Source organism: Pseudopodoces humilis, chromosome 1, assembly GCF_049639895.1.
Source record: "Pseudopodoces humilis isolate 2021_Gansu_Grassland_sample_001 chromosome 1, ASM4963989v1, whole genome shotgun sequence".
Taxonomy (NCBI): Eukaryota; Metazoa; Chordata; class Aves; order Passeriformes; family Paridae; genus Pseudopodoces; species Pseudopodoces humilis.
The window spans coordinates 70,987,342-71,007,665 of record NC_142200.1 but is presented as its reverse complement, the minus strand read 5'-3'; the positions used below and the strand labels follow the sequence as shown (position 1 = coordinate 71,007,665).

Sequence of the window (20,324 nt, the reverse complement as noted above, 5' to 3'; positions counted from 1 at the left end):
AGTACATGAAGAGTGAATGGCTCAGTTAAGACTTACGTGAAGAAATACTCAGCTGTTTAAGTGAGAGCTTTTTGTTTTCCTGTGTTATGTTCTGAAAAATACTAATTTTTAATAAGCAACAACTGGTTTGTGTTACAGCTACATCCAAGAATTGATGCAAGAAGAGCTGATGAAAACCTTGGAATGCTTCTAATAGAATTTTTTGAACTCTATGGAAGGAATTTTAACTACTTGAAAACTGGTATTAGAATAAAAAATGGAGGTGCCTATATTGCCAAAGAAGAAATCATGAAAGTCATGACTAATGGATACAGACCATCTATGCTATGTATTGAAGATCCTCTCCTGCCTGGTAGGACTATACACTTCTTGCAGTATTCCAGAGCTGTGCGCTCTCAGCTTGTGCGCTCTCAGCTTGTGCGCTCTCAGCTTGTGCGCTCTCAGCTTGTGCGCTCTCAGCTTGTGCGCTCTCAGCTTGTGCGCTCTCAGCTTGTGCGCTCTCAGCTTGTGCGCTCTCAGCTTGTGCGCTCTCAGCTTGTGCGCTCTCAGCTTGTGCGCTCTCAGCTTGTGCGCTCTCAGCTTGTGCGCTCTCAGCTTGTGCGCTCTCAGCTTGTGCGCTCTCAGCTTGTGCGCTCTCAGCTTGTGCGCTCTCAGCTTGTGCGCTCTCAGCTTGTGCGCTCTCAGCTTGTGCGCTCTCAGCTTGTGCGCTCTCAGCTTGTGCGCTCTCAGCTTGTGCGCTCTCAGCTTGTGCGCTCTCAGCTTGTGCGCTCTCAGCTTGTGCGCTCTCAGCTTGTGCGCTCTCAGCTTGTGCGCTCTCAGCTTGTGCGCTCTCAGCTTGTGCGCTCTCAGCTTGTGCGCTCTCAGCTTGTGCGCTCTCAGCTTGTGCGCTCTCAGCTTGTGCGCTCTCAGCTTGTGCTCGTCTGTCAGATGAATTAAGAAGCTGCACTGGGAAGAGACTATTACTGGTGTAGAGGTAGAGTCAGGTTGGAGGACCAAGGGATATAGACCTCCCGCAAGAGTCTTAGCTTGAGTAAATTGGATTATATGCAAACAGTGCAGTTGCATAATGCTTTGGAGATCCAGAACTGTGTTTAATTTATTAATAAGATTCCCTGACAGTGCTGGGAGGTAGTGAAAGAAAGAATTTCAGGAAATCCTGGAAGGGGGGATGTTAGCAGAACAATTATCTATTATTTGCTGTGAGAATGAGATTGGAAGGTAGCTTTTCCTGCCACAGTCTGTGGTGCCATACTTCAGATAAATCACACCATATGGGAAAAAATGCCCCAGAAGCATAACCTGTCCTGCAGGGTGGTGCCACAGAGACTGTTCAGGAGCAGGGGTGGGTATCTGTAAAAACCAGCTGCGTTGTGGTGGTGGTGTGGAAAGCGCTTTGTGTAACTGGCTTCTGTGCTGAACAGGGATCTTTAGGGAATGCCGAGTTTTACAGTTACATCTTCTTTTGAAAGTACTTAACATAAAATTATTATTTTTTAAAATTTGGTTTTAATTCAGTAACCCTCAAATAATTGAGCTTAATTTTGGCTAAGTGCCTTGGGAAAATTTCCAACTTTATAGTACTCAGTTTGTGTTCTATTTAGACCATCACAAGTAGCTGAAATTCCAATTTTCAGTGAATTTGGACTTCAGCGCAAGTACTTCTAGAATGTAATTGGCAAAGTCCATACTGTCACATCTTGTATGTAGATTGCTTATTTACAGCACTTTTAAAGCAAATACCATGGATCAGGAACTGAAGTCTGGCACTTTTCTAAACACTCAATATGCTGAGTGTTCATACTTCCCTAAAACAGGTTACAGGCTGTGATACTCATTTGTCTAACCATGTTTCTGATTTGTTTGTAACTCTGAGTTTGTGTCCATCATGACTCTTGTACTTGACCAGGCATAGGTTAGGGTGTGATTGTGCAGAGCTGTCATTGTCATTGAGTTTTCCTTTAAGGAGCTGTGTACTTACTTGTCTGAAGACCCATTTGAATAGCAGCATGAACCACAATTATTTAGAGTCAAAAATCTTCACTGCCCTCCAGTTCTGTTCACTTCTATCTGCTGGGGACTGAAGGAGAGCAAACTGCGAGTACTATGCAATGTTTTAATCACTGCTGTTAGTACTCTGGAGAAGAAAAAAACCTTTTAAGTCAAATAGGTGCCCTGAACTGTTCCTCCTAGCATTAATCTTGCAGAAACAAAGAATGGTAGTTTAGAAGAAAGAATAGCTATAAGCTGTCAAAGAGTTGACAAAAATGAAATTCTAGAGGAGTTTGTATGGTGTGAGATAATATAATTCTTACAGGAGAGAATATTTTAACAATGATAATGAAAGCTGACAATATTTTGAAGTTATCTGACCACTATGTGTCATAAGGATATTTTTTAGTAGGTACCACAGACCTTCAGAACTTGCCAGATGAAGCTAGGAGGAAAATTACACAGAACATAGGATGGCTTTTTGAATCAGATCTGATAAGTACAGCCTTCTTAGATCCAGTCTTAATCACATATTCCTACAGTATCTAAAATTGCCTGTCAAGTGTTTGTCAGTATTGTCTAGAATTCTGTTAATTAGTTTTGTTTTGTTATTCCTTTTAACCCAGTACAAAAATCTTCACCAAGGGTTCAAGTCCTTGCTCAGTTTACAAGTCATCTCTGATTAGTTTGTGATGAGATCCACTCAGTGTCTGACTCTGAGGGTTGGTGGCAGTATTGTGAAGGAGATGGGAATGAGTTATTTTGATAGAGTTGACACAGATATCTCGACTTAAATTAGCATAAGCTGCTGCAGAATTTTACCCCTGCAAGTCAGTGTTTGCACTGTGTGCACAAGTTTTTAATTTCGTTTTTCAATCCTTCTTTTTTTTTTTTTTCTGATCACAGCTGTTTCTAAAGCTCCTATTAAGCCTTGGAAGAATACTTCAAAAGATGGCTTAATCCCAAAATGAGACAAAAAATACAGGGATAAAAAAACCTCTCCCTTTTAACTTCTCAAAGATTATCAAAGTAGAGCAAAAGTCACTTCTGTGAGTGTATGCACTAGTGCAGCAATGGGATACTGAAGGGTTGTTTCAGTTTGGAAGATAGCTATCTGCTAGGGAGGGCAGGGGCCACCTTTGGAATGAAAAATGTAAAGTCCCTCCCTCCAACTTATTATGATTTTGAAATCAAGGGTCTTTCAGGCAAAGATATGGGGATAAGAATAACAGTTCTTTACTTTTCGGTTCTTTTTAGTATGGTGACAAGGCAAACAAACAATAACAATGGCATTAATAACAAAACAGAACCAAGGACTCCGTGACAGCTTTCTTGGCTGAGATGGGAAAGGATGGAGGCAAGGCTTTGCTTCACAAACCCCCTGTGGGCACTCAATGCAGTGCTCCTGCTGAATCCTGCTGAAACACTCGACTGGAATGGCAAAAATGTGTAGAAATCCTGGGCTGGTGGACGAGGTGTATTAAGCTCCGCAGCGGTGGCTGGCACAGCAGCACGTCGTGGTGGGACAGGGGGCGTGGGGGCCTACAGATGAAGAAAAGGAGAAACTCTGTCTGGGTCATAGCAAACTGTTTTTTCCTTAGTAACTACAGCTTTGTGTGTGTCTTTCTCTCAAGCTGAAGAAATAAGCCCGCTCCCTGCTGCCTCTACCTTCTCTTTCACCTGCCCCCTTCCCCTGGGTTTAACCAAACTCTTTGTCTTTTGTCGCTCCATCGGGAACAGCGAGAAGAACGACACAGACTCTCTTGTGGAGTCGAACTGGAGAATTTTTCCCAGTTTATTGCCTCAGATATTTTTTTTATAGACCGATACGTGAAAGTACAGAAAGGAAAACTCTCATTGGTTAGTAAACTAACACATCACCATCATTGGTCAGTGGGGTATACCACCCCTCGACCTTCTCTTGCAAGAAAATAAGGAACAGACAAACAGCACCTGCAAGGCTGTTTTCTATCTCTGGGGATTGTTTTAATTCCTCCTTATGATTTCCCAGGCCACTTTCTCAGGCAAGACTGAAAAAGTTATGTGGCCTGCTATTCCACAGGCACTGTGCTCTCTGCTTCACAGTTAGCATCCATAGTCTTTCTCAAGCATCTAATAAGTACCTGCAGTCAGGTTTCCCTGCAACTAATGGGAAAAATTTTGTAGGTAAGAAGGAACAAAAGGAAGGACACTTAACCTCCAACAAGGGTGTAAAATTCAAAAGAATAGCTTTAAAATGGTCTTGTAGGGAACAGGAATGTGTTTAGTGGGATTAGTTTCTTTAAGTTGGAGGAACTGTTATTTATTCAGCATGAAATGGTGGGTGGTGTCTGGCTAAGAGATAAAAGGTGTCATCAGAAGGATGTCATACATCATTTTACCTGCTCATTACCTTCTGTTAGCTCCTGGATTTGGGAGGAAGAAGCATTAAACTATTGAGTTGTTTTGGTTGTAGTGGGTTTTCTTAGAGTCTTCTAGGTACTGCAGTTTCCTCAGAGATTCTCAGAGACTGATCATTGTGTGCCAGAAGGTGATAATTTCTGTGGTTTAAGAACCAGGATTCCAACAAAGATGTCGGAAGTCTACACTTCAAGTGGGAAACTTATTGAGGTCTGGATTTCAGTTGTCAGACTAATATAGCGGTGATGCATTTTGAAGTAATCATTTATACTTGATCTTTGTACGTAGTCTAAGATCTTTCATTTTGGGTTAGTGTTGTAGGACAGGGTAATGAGCTGAAAATCATTCCCTACACATTGTCTAAAGGAGGGCGTTTCCATAAGCATCTTGTAGCTTCACCGTTTCAGTTTTTCAAAGCACTTGTCCTTTTTGTAAAATCTGTAAAAGGTAAAAGCATTTATTAAGGAGAACTGCAAAATCAAGCACTCAGAAGTTTGTTTACTTCTGAGTAAAGAATATGTTGGAGCAGGGTAGATGATATCATCTTGGAAGAGGTTTGTCCAGAGTTGGTCTAGCAGTATCCCATCTTGGAAGACTTAGCTGTTTGCAGTTGACAAATCTTTCGCTCTGTGGATATAAAACAAATTTGGTGCTTATCCACCAGACTGTTGGGGGGCTTGTTATTTTATACCTGTGTGAATCAAGGTCCTCCAGTCATTTCTGATGCTCAGAACAGGAATAATTTTGATCTAGTGTCATACTGCCGGTGGCTAGAGTAACTAAATTGCTACTCTTTAACACCAAGTTTAAAACTGGGAGTTCTACCTGTGCTACTCCATGCATGAGAAAGTTTGTTCTTCATTCTGAATTGCTGTGGCCATCAATGAAAGTTCTAAACCTTAAATTCAATGTGTTTTCTTTGAAAAGAATCTTTAACTTGCAGGATTTATTATTCTTTGTGTTGCTTGCTTCCACACCTTGACAGGTCACAAGTACAGGAAGTAAATACATTTGAGATCGGCATCATCTATGAGATTCTCTTCTAGCCTTAGTGGCTGCCCAAAATTATTCATTGCAGCTTTTCAGTATCAGCTATTTGTTATTAGAACCTGCAAATATATATGTTCACATGTGTGTGTGTAAAGCATAAGTGAAGTTAGCATTTGAAAGAACCTTTGTAATGCTGAATGTTGCAAAAAGCTATTTACTAGCTAATAGCTTAACACAAGTGGGTCTGCTTCAGTCCTAGCTCATGGTCTTACCTTTTGCCCTTTCAGGCCGTGTTCTTAAAACTGCTTCAGGTAAAGGAAGGCTACCTAATGGAGTGGCAATACTGATAGCAAGTGATGGAAATTTTGGACATGCTCCTTTAGGGATGAAGGCTTTGTAAGAAAGAATAAGGATTGAATTATACATGAAATCAGACACCATTGTTGTCTCCTAATGTACATCTGAGGATTGAAGCATGTATGATTTTTTTTAGAGTGACAGCATTTGCATTGCGTGCTTTAACTGATCAGTCTAGACTGTAACAAAAGAGGGATGCTCAGTTATGTAAGACATGGCTCTCTAATGAGAGTGATCTCTCAGAAGAAAATCTATTCAGGGCAGCAAATGCAAATGTGTGATCTTCTGGCTTCTTTAATATGTTGCTTTCTGGATTGGCTAGGGTCATCTTTATACAGACTTGGCAGGTGCAGTTCACAGTAGCTCCAGGTGCACCCCAAGTAAAGAGGTCTGTACTGTATTATTAAGACCTGTTAATTTAGACATTTCTATGAACTAATTACAGGTGCAGGATGAGGAAATCCAGGAACCTAAGCATGGTATGGCATGAGCTATTCTGCCTCTGTTCTCAAGTCTGCTTCAATCAAGACTAAAACACAACTTCATTGATTTATACTAAACTGCCCAAATTTACTATAAGTGGTTTAGGGAAGGTTTATGATTTCTTTTGCTGGCACAACAGTAGTGACAACTGATGAAAGGAATAGCCAATATTTTGTGGCAGCTCTGTCTTCATTTTGGTATAACTTCATGCAGGCTACATCTCAAATGTACCTGCCTAGCATTAGGTTAGACTAAACTAATACAGATTCTTTGAGTGTGTATTCTTAATTTGTGTTATATGAATTTATAGAATCATTTAGGTTGGAAAAGAGCCCTAACATCAAGTCCCACCATAGAGGGACTTGAATTTAGTGGTAGGTAATACATGTGCTTAGCTGCTTGTCTGTATTCCATTTCTGTATTGCTTCTCAATTTAATTCTCTTACATATCTATGTTTAGAATATCATTATGTAGCTAGACACAAATGTCCTGCCTCTGAAAATCCCATACTGAATTAATCATTACTTTTCTTGTAGAAAAGTGTTCTGATTTCATGACCACTAGAATATTGTAGTCACTTTTCAGCCACCTTTGGATTAAGTCCTTCATGAAGTCCTCTGTGAAGAACATTACCATGTGTTTCCTCCTAGATTCACTGTCCTAGGCCCACACTGATACCTGCTTTTACTTCAGAATAGAGTCCAGTAGCTAATAAACCATTTGTGGAGAGGCTTCTGTAACTTTAAGCCTAGTGGTTGCTGGATTCAAAGTGGTGCATTCAGTGCAAGATACTCAGTTAGGTCAGTAAAGAGAAAGTATTTCTTGATCAGTTTTTATTTGACCATGTGAATTACTGGAAAAATTCTGTTTTCCCAAATGCTTTTATGTTTTCAGTTAGTTTTCATTGATTATGCTTTTCTGTTAGAGTGGCATTATTATTGGAGAATTTTGAAAGGCATGTGTTTTTTTTCCCCTGGATGGCAGATCTCAGCATATTTGTCCATAGTGGCTTGCTGGACAAAACACTCAGAGGAGTGAAGTGTTCCTCTTCACTTGGATTCAGCCTTGCTGGATTCAGGCCTCCAAAGGATGGATTCTGTCCTTGATCCATCAATTTTTCAAAGCAGAATTTTCATTAATTTCTTTTATTCATGGCCCCTGATCTGATTTTCATATTTGGTGGTTCATCCCTTTCTAGTGTTCTCACAGCATTTCACACGTCATTCTGAAGGCGAGAACCTTTCACTGTAAGCAGTTTTCTACCCACTCAAGACCTAGTCTGTATTTTATGCAATTTGAAAGCAGTTTTATTTATGTTTCTTAAATTGAGTACTAACAGTGAATTTTGATGTCTGGTGCCAAATACATCCACAGAAAGCCCTGAAATGCTTTCTGCTAGTAGCAGCAAGATTGTTCTAGGTATCAAATGGGAGATCTATTCTTCTGCATTGTCACTGATACAGAAGGTGTACAATGTTCTTAACTTCTGCAGTTCCTCACATGGCAATAGATTTGGAAAGAGTTCCAGTTAAATGTCACTCATTTAACTGGAATGAGTAAACTGCCCTCTTAAGTAGGGCAGTTGAGAGTTCCACAAACGATCAAGAAACAGTACTATAAAAGGTTCTGGAATCTTCTGTGATAGATTTTTGAAAAACTGGTTTATCCTGTGGAGATAAATACCTGTATATGCTGGTTTATTAATCTGTAGTTTTGATAAGGTTAAATAGATTTGATGTGAGTCTGTCTGACCTAATGAAGGTAATGTGGTTACACAAGTGAAATTGTAAACTGAATTTGGCCTGCAGGAACTCTACTGGTAAGTGAGATGTGATGCTTTAAGCTTGGTAGGTTCCCTCTTGAAGACCACTCTAAGAGCTTTAAGCTGATCCCTGTGTTCTGTTTCTTTCAAGCACTGTATGTGAGTATTTTAAAGGCGGTGAATGGAATGCATAATGTTAAGTGTCATTCCTAAGGTCAACTTCTTTTGCTGAAATAGGCACACTTGGGTGTTCCTGATGTGACTAGGATGGGATAACTGGTTTAAACAGAATTAAGTTGTATTGTTAAGGCTTCTGAGCTTTACGTATGTGTAATGTTTTGGTAACTGATACTAAAAAAAGATGATCTGATGCCTGTCACATTATTTCAGGAAACGACGTTGGCAGAAGTTCTTACGGTGCCATGCAAGTGAAACAAGTTTTTGATTATGCCTACATTGTTCTTAGCCATGCAGTATCACCACTTGCAAGATCATATCCAAATAGAGACTCTGAGAGGTAATTAGTTCACTTTTTCAATACCCATTTGTCTGTGTAATCAGTTAGGAATGTTTAGGTCTAGATTCATAAAAAGAATGTTCTTATTTATTGTTTAACTGTGCTTGTATTGAAATCTGCACAGCAATTTGAGCTGCTCAGGGGTATGAGAGTGCAATGCCTCATTGTGCAGCATTGAAATGGAGAAAGCATGATAAAACCCAGGATGAGTCCATTGTGGCATTCTGATAGTGTGGAAGGGAGCCAGAAGATAATTGGTCTTTCCTGAAACATTCTGCTTGAAGGAGGACCAAACCCTCAAAAGAGGGTTTGCTGGTTTAATATTTACTATGATGCATGTCTGTATTGTGGCAGAAAGAAATGTGTGTGATCAAATCGCTTGTTTAGACAATTAGAAATCTAAACAACAAAGCTAAGAATTTCCCTGGTTCTTTAATACATAAGTTATTTTAAAAGACTTGATACGTACTTAAGAATTTAAAAAAATGATTAAAAGTACTATATTAAAAAAATTAATAGAATCAGTCTGGTTTGATGATAATGCCAGAACTGCCGTTAAAAGTAGCATACTTCTAGACGTGCCATTTTTAATGCAGTTCTTAGCGTCTTTCATAGAAACACAAGCAGTAGTTCGAGCTCTCACCTTTGCACTTTCTATTTTTCGAAAGACAGGAGAAAGACAGTGAAGGCGTGGCATCCATGTGGTATTCCCATTCATGCATCTGGTCTAGCACCTTTTGTTCTAACCCTCAGTGTGAATTTGGGCTAGATCAGTGGATGTCTCTTCCCAGAGACTTCCCTAAAATCCCAATGGCTTTGAGTTCCCCAGCTAATCACTGGGAAGGACAGCTGTAAGATGTCACTTAAACATCTCAGTACAACTGCAAACTCTAGTCATGATGTAAACTTCCAGCATTAATGTAACTGGAAGGTGAAATAGTTTCCTCTAGTAAGTTTACATCAAAGTGGATGCAGTCTTTCACTTGTGAGTTTAAAACTGACAGTACTTTAAGGGTGCCTGTAAATCCTTTAGCTTTTCAGTGGTATTAAATTCACAGAGGTTGAGACTGCACTGTGATGGAGGTACAGAAGGAGCGGTACAGAGTTTCACACTGACATATGAGACTGCTGTATTAAGATATTAAAGGTCACTGTTAAATGTGTATTGGCTGACAATTCTTGGTAGTGAATGAAACTTTGTTCTTAACTAAGTACAGATAGAGTAACCTAGGGATTCCTGAAGTTTTGGTTGTCTTGGGTCCTGGCCTCCATTATCTTCTGTTTTTCTGTGAAGGATATAGTCATTATTTTATGAGGTGTCTGTATTTACTACAGCCATTAAAAAGTATATTTGTACAGCATCTAATGGGAGCCTCAGGTGTCATCAGTATGTGCACTGTGCATGGGCTTGCACTTGTTACTGTATCTGGGAAATGTATGAATTTTGTTCACAACTGCAAACCTGTGGAGCAGTCCCAGCAGCAGTGTTCAGGTGTCGTGTCTGACCTGTCTGTGCATTCTGGGCTCTCTGTACCAGTGACATCTGAATCACAGAACCCATCATGCTACTGACTTGAAAGTGGAACAGCATTCAGCAAAGTTCTGTATACAAATGGCCCCCCTAGCACCAGTCTTGTCAGTGACAAAGGACTTGTAAGTGGATGATGAGCTGTCAGGTAACAAGTTTGTTGCAGAAATCAACAGTCCATGTTTGGTCTCAGTTAAACCTGATGTGCTTGGATAGTCCAGGTATGTTTGTGGGTCCCTCTTCCTGCTGTAAGGCAGAGTGGTCTATGCTCTGTATAAAGACCTTTCTGGTGGCCTGACCTAAAGCCTGGCTGGCCATCTGGGAGCCCTTTGTTTTAATTAATTTTTTTTACTTTCCTAGACTTGTTAGCAGGTAGGTTAAACTATAGCATAACTGTAACTATAAGCAATGGGCTTCATTTAAGACCAGGGACTGGCTTCTAGTAGAATATAGCATTCTGCTAGAGGGATTGAGACTAAATGAAGAGTACTTGAAAGGATAGGAGAAGTTGCAGGAGGCTGAACTCCACAGGCTGAGTTTATTCAGTTTTGTCTTAGTTGGGGCTAGCTTTATCCTAAGCGGGATGGTTCTTGAACTGTCTGATGGGTTTGAATTCATATTTACTCTTCCCAGGAAAGGTTTCAGTGTACAGAGTTCTCTTTTGTACATGACACTTAGTAGATTTCACATCTTTCTTGGTAATTGTTGCAGTTCTTTTTCAGGGTCAGTCCAATGCAAAAATATGTCTATATTAAAGGCTTTCTAGAGAGCTGCTGCTTCTGATAGTCCCTATAGGAAAAAAAAAAAAGAAGTCAGATTGTAGTCATTCAGCAGCACAGGCCTTTTTCTTCTTTATGTTCTGTAGTAGCAAGTCCCACAGAATAATAAGGGATAATTCACATCAAGTGATGTGAATCACGATGCACCATCGTCATTCAGGCTTCCAAGTAAAACATCTGAGGTGTAGTGGGAATTAAAAGCTATCTCCTGTCATGGGAAGGCTTTCTTCTCAGTGGAAACAGTAATCAGATGAATCCTGCAGGTAATTCTTCCAGCTACAGAAATTACCTTAACACTATTTTGTTCCCAGTCAATCTCACGTATCCCCTTCCAAGAATAGCTTAGGAGAGCTTGATTGACAGAGCTTGGTTGATTTTGTTAGAGAAAACAGCTTCCTGTCATCTTGGAAAAAGGAGTTTCCTCTTAGGAAAATAAGAGACTGATCCATTCTGAACTTGTACAGCTTGTATGCAAGGTAAAGTTTGGTGTTGTGTCTTCAGCCGAGGTGATTGAAAACAGTGATTGATTTCTTAATATTTAGGGCCACAGAGACATGAGTGTAGCTGTGAAATACAGTTATGGACAGGATATTTCTTGCATAAGGATTGGTGTCAGTATGTATATTGAATAGCTTTCACATGATCTTTGTCCCTAGCTTGTCTCTGGGAAAGAGTGTGCCATCTCAAAGGAACTCAGTTCTTTAGCCTGTGAGGAATGATAGTTTCATAGAATCATTTAGGTTGGAAAAGATCCCTGAGATCATCAGGTTCGGTTCTTAACCCAGCCACTACTGTGTTCACCATTAAACCATTTCCCTCAGTGCCACACTTAAATGGCTTTTACCTACACCCAGGGGTGGTAACTTCAGTGCTTCTCTGGACATCCTGTTCCAGTGCTTGACAAGCTGTTTGTTGATAGAATTCTTCCTAATATCTAATCTGAACCTTCTGTGATGCAGCCTGAGGTCATTTCCTCTTATGCTTTCACTTATCTGGGGGAAGAGACCAATGTCCACCTGGTACAATGTCTTTTCAGGTTGTCGTAGAGGCTGATAAGGTCCGCCCTGAGCTTCCTTTTTTCCCAGGCCAAACAACCCAGATCCTCACAAGAGTTGTGCTCCAGACTCTTCACCAGCTTCATTGCCCCTTTCAAGTCAGTTTTGAGTCATTTACCATTTTTCCAGTTATGTTTCCTGATGAACCACAGGAAACCTTAGCAGATATTTGGCAACAAACTCTTGCTTATTGATTCGTGTTCATTTAAATACTGGTTATCTATTTCCACCCTGTCCATGGCCTTTATATTAAGGTGTAATTTCATATTATCCCTTGCTAAGCTGAGATCTGTGTACTGTCTTCTGTCAGCTGTGCTGTTCCTTCCTTCTCTGTCTGAATCTTGCCTTGTATGAGATCTAGCAATCCTGCAGTCAGAAGGTGAGTCCGATCGGCTTTCTAGTCTGACTGAAAACAAGTATCTCAATGCTTCTGTCATCCAAGTTGATGCAGCTTGTGGCTGATGGTGGGCCAATCAGAAGCAAGAGAAGCAGCAGGAGTTCACGTTTGGGGCAGGAGAGTGGTATTGTACCATTTCACAGCCGTAAGTTATGCTGCTCTGGATATGACAAAAATCCATCCTTAGGTTAATATTTATGTTTTGTAGATTGGGATATTGGCTCACACACTGGTCTGTCAGATAGTTCAGCTATGAGTGTGTGCTCAGACTGCATCTCTTAACAGCTCTGTAGCCAGATTCGGGAAGCTGAGGTGGTCATATGGAATGAGGAATGGAAGACTTGATTTTGCTGTCATATGCCCTTCAGTATAAATTAGACCTTGGAAATCTTCTGTATTGTGCTAGATGTGATGCAGATGGATAAGGGAAAGAGTCTCATGCCAACAGGTCAGAGCTTGAGAAAGCCTAGGCAGTTTCCTACTGCATGTCTGGAGTTGTCATTTACAGGTGATAGTCTTTAAAACAACCATAGCCAGATAGAAAGCGATCTTTCCATCTCCGTGCTTGTAAAGTTGTTGGGTCTCTTCCTAGTGTTCATCTCAACTTCACCTAACTGCTTACATAATAGGTAGTGTCCTAACAGGTCACTTATAATCTTATCTTTGGGTTGCTCTGGTTGGCCAAAATAGTTTTGGGAGCATTGGGAACTGTTACTAGAATGTCTTCTGTCCATTAAAAGGTGTCAGTAATATCATCTTTTCCTAAACAGTGTATTTGTTAGGGTAAAGGTTTTAGGTTTGAGGTCTTTTTTAATCCTCATGCTCAAGGATATTCTCAGGTGCACCTTAGCGTGCTTTTAGATTATATTGCACTTTCAATACCTGGGGGATATTTCAGTTATTTTGACCATTCTTTCAGACTTGGTGTTTTTCAGGCTCTGCTACTCACTTGTTCATATGGAGCTTGGCTGCAGCTTTCCATATTTGATTTTGATGAATGTGATGTCATCACTCTGATTCTTTTAAGAGTGATCTTATGATTGATTTGCCCAGTAGTTGTGCTGTAATGAGAGTTAGAAAGTGTCACTGTGAACCAAGGCCTTGCAGCAGGTAAAAGAAGCTTCTGAGTTCTTAGTATAAAATAAACTAGATCTGTAAATAGCTTATTCATGGTCTTAGTATGTGATAATATTAAGGTAAAATACTTAAAGGGGCATCTTTCTCAGGAGACCTGTCTGATTTTACTAACCAGTTAAGAGTATTTTTTTTATGTCTTCCAGCCAAGCATATTTGAAGAATTGTCTCAGACATCTGTAGAAATTTTGCACGCAGTAAAAATAAAAGCCCCAAAAGCAAGACATTTTTTCACAGTAAAGGCAGGGTAGATTAATAGTTTTTTTTGTTCCTAAGTATTTTCAGTGTTGTAAACAGATTAAAGCACAGTTTTCAAATGCTTATTTTAAAAAACTGTTCTTTGAACCCATGGATATGCTTGAGTCCCATACATAGGAAATAGTGTTCCTTTGAGATCAATACCTGGTTTGATCACACTTGCTTCCTCTTTCTTTGCTGCTTTATTAAGTATATGTCAGTATAACCTTAATCACCTTTCAGTTTCTGATGTCTCATAATGAATGTTTTTAATTTTGCTGTACAAGCAATGTAGCATGGATCTGCCTTTGGACTCCTGACCTTATAACTTAGTGAATTTCCTTTTTTCTACCTTTATACCAAAAAAGAGAGTTTAGAGCTTTGATTTCCATGCTCTTTGGAAGAACTGGTGAGAGAACATATTCCCCTATTCTGTGCATGCAACTCTGCCACACTGTTGGTGTAGCAGTCACTTGACCCATTTTGCGTATTTGATAGCAGGTATTTTTGGTGTATCAGTCACCCAGTCTGATAAAAATACCAACCTCTGTTGTTCATTTTGCTTCTGCTATATGAAATTGTGACTTGTCGCACTATATTAGTAATGGTGAGAGGTACAAAACAGATTCTCTTGTGAGTTGAACAGGAGAACAAGGTTTATTACCCCAGATCTTCTTCTGTAGACAAGTACGAGAAGGTCCAAAAAGGTAAAACTCTTACTGGTCAGTAAACTAACACATCACCATCATTGGTCAGTGGGGTACACCACCCCTCGACCTTCTCTTGCAAGAAAACAAGAAACTGACAAACAGCAGCTGCAATCTTCTATATCTCTAAGGATTATTCTGATTCCTCCTTATGATTTCCCAGGCCACTTTCTCAGGCTAGTCTGAGAAAGTTATGTGACTTGCTTTTCCACAAACACTGTGCTCCCTGCTTGCTGCTTGCATTTAGCATTCACAGTGACTCTTGCTTTTCGTGACCCTTTACTTCCAGGAATGTCCTACAAGAAGCTTCAGGCTTGACAAACTTGTTATATGTACTAAGCTTGTGTTACTCAACCCCTGTTCACTTTCTGGTTCTAAGACCACAGCTGGTGGTAGTTGTGAAATTTATGTGTAATCCTAGAGTAAAAGCTCCACTCTTTCTGAAAGTGTTCTCAGATGAAACTTTTTAACTGCAAGATTTCCTCCCATGTCCTGGTGCTGATGAGACATTTGAGTCCTTGCTCTCAGACTGCTCTCGGGAACTGCAGCTTTAGAGCCACAGCTCTGCAGTTTTTGTCATCCCTGTCTTCATTCTGTCTCCTCTTGCTCAACTTACTCTTTGAGACAAAGAAACCAGAACTGCATTGAGTGTTTAAAAGGCTGTTACATCATGGGAGTATACATTAACAAAATGTGGTCCTCTGATTTATTTGTTCTTTTCTTGGTGTGCTCTGCTTAGCTATTGAACTGTGGTTCCCAAAGCATGATCTGTTATAACACAGTTCTTTAATTTCTGAGTCCTAACAACCACACCTTTAATTCTGTGCGTAAAATTTAAGATTTTATTTTACAGCATGCATCATTTTATCCACGTTACATAAATAGAATGGTGGATGACACGCATTCTGTCCTGCTGGCCCATCTGCACCTATTGGACTTGTAATTTAGATGAAGTTATTTGGTTCAATGTTTGCTGGACTGACTTTTTCAGTACTAACAGTAACATGTCTTTAAATCTGGAAGACTAACATGGAACATGTGGTATTTGGTCTTGCATGAGATAGTAATCGCTAGGATAGTAGGAGAATTATTGCTACCTAAAGTGTTAGTGTGAAACCTAGTAAAAGTAGTCTAAATATACCAGGGTGTTTGTATGTCCTGCCTTCCCATTGCACACCTAAACCGAAACAAAAGTCCAGTACTGGTACAAGGTACCTTTATAATGTGAAATATAAAATAAACTTTAATGTAACCATTGAAGATTAAAAGAAGTAACATTACGTGCTCCACAGTGGTAACTTTGCACAGCCCATTTTTGTACAGTAGTAATTTCTTCATGTATCTTGAGTGTGGATTTTATAGTTAGTGTTTCAGTGACTAGTCTCTGATGAAAAGAAAGCTTGAAAATTTCTCTCTCAAACAAGAAGACGGGTCATTCCTGCTCACTAAGTACGATTCAAATAGCTGAATGTTGGGAAAGTGTGTTGGAAAAACACTACTTTGTTGATAACTGGTCACTGTTCAGCAGGACCAGGTAAGCTTTTTCTCTGAGCCTATTGCTGTTACAAATTTATTGAAATTCTGCCTTGTTTTGGAGCCAGTCTGTTTCTTGTTCCACTACCTCATGATCCATGGTACTTCCTTTATAATTTTGGGGGCCTTAACACCTTTTGAGTTGTTTTGTAAATCCAGAGGCAAGGATTAGTGAAGGTCTCTGTCTCCAGACAGTCAGTTGCGGTGCTGTGATGTTTTTTGTCTTCCGTGCATCCCATACCTGTTTATAATGCAGATTCTGTGGAAAAACTTTATGTATGGAGAAATGCAAGCAATAAATTTGATAAATTACTTTTATCAAATATACTATTATCAGCATGTGCATTCTTAATCGTTAATATGCACTCCATTTAGAAATACAGAGTAAAAAATTTACCTATGTGTCACTGCTTGCATATTAGTATGGTAGAAGAAAAATAATATGAATATAAATGGTGCTTCAGTGGACTAAATGGTGCTTCAGTGGATTAAATGCTAAAAAAAAGAAGGTTCAGAAAGATGATTTGGTTAGGGATATCTTAAATTAACTTTTAGTGTAATTTGGTAGCTTGTTAAAATGCTTGCAAATATGTAACCAACAGTTTTTGTTTAATACTTAATTGAAAAATTTTTTTAGCACATTAGGTAGAATCATCAAAGTGACCCAAGAAGTGATTGACTACAGGGCCTGGATTAAAAAGAAGTGGGGGAGCAAAATTAATTTATCACCTGAACTTGGTAGGTATAGCAGGAAACCAACTTAAAATTTTTTCTTGAATTTGATGTAATTCAAAATACTCATGCCTTGAAATTAACCATTCAGATATACAGGAAAAAAATAAAAGGAACCTGTAGCTTTCTAAGCCAATATTAGTTTTCTCTGAGCCTGTTTTTCAATTGGCTTGTTGAAGTGCAGCTCTTCTTAGACTTCAAGGCCCATGTGTTTGTATTGTGTGCTCTTAAATGATACTTACGTTTTCTGTTAACAGATAATAGGTTGAAAATAAGAGACCCAATAGCTCTCTGCAGTGGAGACCAGCAACAGAACAGAGATTCTGATCCATCTTACAGTCAACACTTGCCGTTATCATTGGCCAGTACACAACAGTTATCTGGTTCTTCTGCCTCTTCTGTGTCATCGCTCTCCAGCAGTGACATTGTAAGTGTTTTCTTTTAATGGGTTAAACTAGTAAATATCAGCGATTATCTTCAAAGCCTCAATTGATACAATAGCAGTTAATGTGCTATTATCCCTTAACTACTGCAGCAAATCAGTAATGTCCCCTGCTCAGAAAAAAATACTAAAATAAAATACTTTTTTATTAAATTAAATGTGTCCTATTTCCATCCTAAATCTTTGGTACTCTTTGTGGTAGTGGTTAGATGTAATGAAATACAACAACCCAATTTAACAGTAGCTAATTTAGTAGAAGAAGAGAAATGTCTTCATATATCCTTCCATTAAGCAAAATCATCCATTGTCAAATTCTGATCCTTGTTCCCCATACATGAAATTGAAGATGAACATTATATTGTGCTGTGGAAGTGAATAATACTCATTATTTTCAGCCAGTCAGTTCACGTTTTAATGGTAACAGGGCACTTGCATAAAGTCTTGTCAGCTTCCTTATTTTAAAGTAATTGCTGCGCTTTATTATAACTTCCTGGAAGAGGAGGCTGCAGTCTCTTGAGATATGTTCCCAGACTCTTTAAGGTTCTGCCAGGTGGTTTTGTTTTGGTATAAAGTTAAATCAGTGCAGATTATACAGCATAGCACTGCAAGGCATGAGCTGCTCATTGTAAATCTTCTGAAGCATTTTGTCATAGGTAGAGGCATTGATGAAACAAGATGTAATATGCAGTCAACTATGACAGTGAATAACTGGATGATGCTAAAAGATGTCCAAATACTGGTTTCTTGGCTGCTTTCAAAAGCTAGTCAAATACAGGATTAAAAGTTGGGAATTGTATTCAATAAAAATCTAGCAACTTTTGAGAGAGAAGCACTTCCTATATATGTTCTGGTTACTTTCTGTAATTACTTTACACCACTGATTTTTTGGTGTTAAATTGTCTTTTTATGCCACCTTCAGTAAACAGGACAAATGTTTTAGTTTTACCATCTGGCTAATAAGCAAAGAACAGCACTATACTTGCCAGTGATACTATTAGCCATGCTCCTGGTTTAAGTATATCACTGGGAAGGATTTTGCTGTAATAAATTCTATGAAAAATGCAAGTATTTGCTTATTACATTGGGAGTGCACAGTATTGGGTGGTGAGTCGTTATGAACTCCCCTTAGTCCTGTTTAGCCTGATGTTCAAGGTGAAACTTCATTACTTGATGCCAGAGAAATTAATGAAAAGTGAAAAGGAAGCTGTCAATGAGATAGAACTGAAATAAATTTCGGCATTCAGTAATAATAAATAGTAAAAGGAAGTACTGCGTTTTCTAACATAACCATGTTCATGTCCTTGTGAGAAAGGCCCGACCATATATTGGCATTATGTCCTTAGCAGACTGATAGCATGTTACCTTAATTTGGAGTCGAATGGTAGGTTTTTGACAAATGACTTATGAGTTCATCCTACTCTTACTTGGGCATGTGAGGAGGAGAAAGTTCTGGCTGAGCAGTCCTGAGCTGCATCTGATTCAGGAAGAGAAGCCTATTCTGCCATAGTCAGGTGATCATGCCGTGATCTGGCATAGTGTTGTGCCCAGGTTGCAGCAGAGGAACATCTGGCATGTGTGACAATTTGGTATTTGTGCCAGAACTTCTGGTGCATTATTAATAGGCATGATGTAGTGAGCTTTTCTGTCAGTTTTAGAAGAAGGTAATTATGAATATAGTGCATCTTATCACCTTAGATTTAGATGCAGTGTTACCTCTGATCTTGTGCAAGGATTGTTCTTTGGGAAGCAATCTGTATTTATTTAAAGTTAAATAATCTGAAATTTTCTTATACTGGAAGACTGAAAGCTAGGTATAGATTATAAAGAAAATGCAGGAGACAAGGAGACCTTAGAGTTACAGCTTGGTGTAATAATCCCAATAATTAAGGTTTTATTTTAATAGCAAGATGTTATTCCATATGTCACTATTAACCTTAAGCACAAACTCTTCATTAAGACACTGTTTCAGGAGGTGTGTTTTTCATGACTGCAGAATATCTTTTCCTGTTTATGAGGTACAGGATCCTATCTGTTAAATTGTGGGGACTAGATAGTGTATTTGCTTTTCTATTTACTGCTAAAGTTTCACTGGTAATAATCATCAACTGCATCTGGTCCTTTCTGAATTCTACCTACCAGTATAATAGAAGTCAGCTTACTTGTGTTGAGGAAGAGGAAATAGGCTTGAAAACTTGTGACATTACTTTTTCACATTGCCCCTCTCCAGCCGTCCACTGAAATAGATGTATTTTGAAGTCATCACATGATATCACACATATTACTGGTGATAATTCTGGAGGCCTTGCATATATTTGTCAACATGTCCTGGAAACAATATGGAGTGTGCAGGTATTAACAGCAGTGCAGTATTGCTCACAGGAATCCTAAATTTTTTTATCAAACTCTATAGTTTCATAGTTGATTGCAATGCAGTGTGCTGTATGGTTTTTAAAGATTTGCTTCCTTGGAGTTCTTACAGCATTTCGGGTTTTGCATTAATAATCTGTAAATATGACTCAGCAGCTGAATAAATAATTGTTCAGGTGTCCTGGACTTTTGGGTCTGTCAGCTAAAGCAATGGTTTATAATAGATTTATTCTGGCAGCAGGAGAACAGAACAATTACAAGGAGTATGTTTTTCTCAAGACTGGATTAACATAAACCAGAGATAACATTTAGAAGCCAGACTCTCAATGTCTGTATATGCTCAGAAAAATGGAAGAAAATAAGAGCTTACAGTTACTACCCTGAGTTCTCCATACTGGTGGCAACTTTTTAAAGATGAGAACTTAAGTAACACTGAGGAACAAGAGAACTAAAAGACAGTCTTCTCTTTCCCCATATATTTTAGATTTCTGTTCTTTTTCTCAGCAAACCATCTGAAACTCAGGAGGATGCTTGCTTTCATCTTTGCACATCTAGGACTAGCTTGCAGGAGCCATTTCTGGTCCACTGCCTACACAGCCCAAAATTAAGAACTGGCTCTAATGAGACCAGATCATAATTTGAACAGAAGGTATCCTTTTATGGATTTCCCAAAGTAGCAAAGCTAATTACAAAATACCTTAGTCTAGCACTCTCTGACAAATTAAATTCTAGCCATGCTGTCGTTAGTATGTGTTCTAGCCAACTGCAAAATCTTAATCACAAAGGACAGCTTGTCAAAGGGCCAGTAAATTTTTGATCAAAGACCTTGTTGCAAGAGAAGTCTGTCTTTGGGTATCACCATAACTATTAGCTGGAGGGCTGTTCAGTTTATGGGGTTGTCATTGTAAATGTCA

At 39.1% G+C, this 20,324-nt stretch overlaps 1 protein-coding gene across 7 annotated transcripts in view; it reads left to right on the top strand.

The window, feature by feature from the left end:
- Positions 1-20,324, top strand: part of TENT4A (terminal nucleotidyltransferase 4A) — a 65,671-nt gene that overhangs the window by 25,620 nt on the left and 19,727 nt on the right. For 6 of the 7 annotated variants that reach the window (XM_014262041.2, XM_088056011.1, XM_014262042.2 and 3 more), the window contains 4 exons: positions 139-352; positions 8,373-8,499; positions 16,507-16,607; positions 16,859-17,028. In XM_014262041.2, coding sequence (XP_014117516.1) covers positions 139-352; positions 8,373-8,499; positions 16,507-16,607; positions 16,859-17,028 — 612 coding nt within the window. The remainder of the gene's footprint in view (positions 1-138; positions 353-8,372; positions 8,500-16,506; positions 16,608-16,858; positions 17,029-20,324) is intronic. The other variant, XM_014262044.2, reaches the window with a different exon arrangement.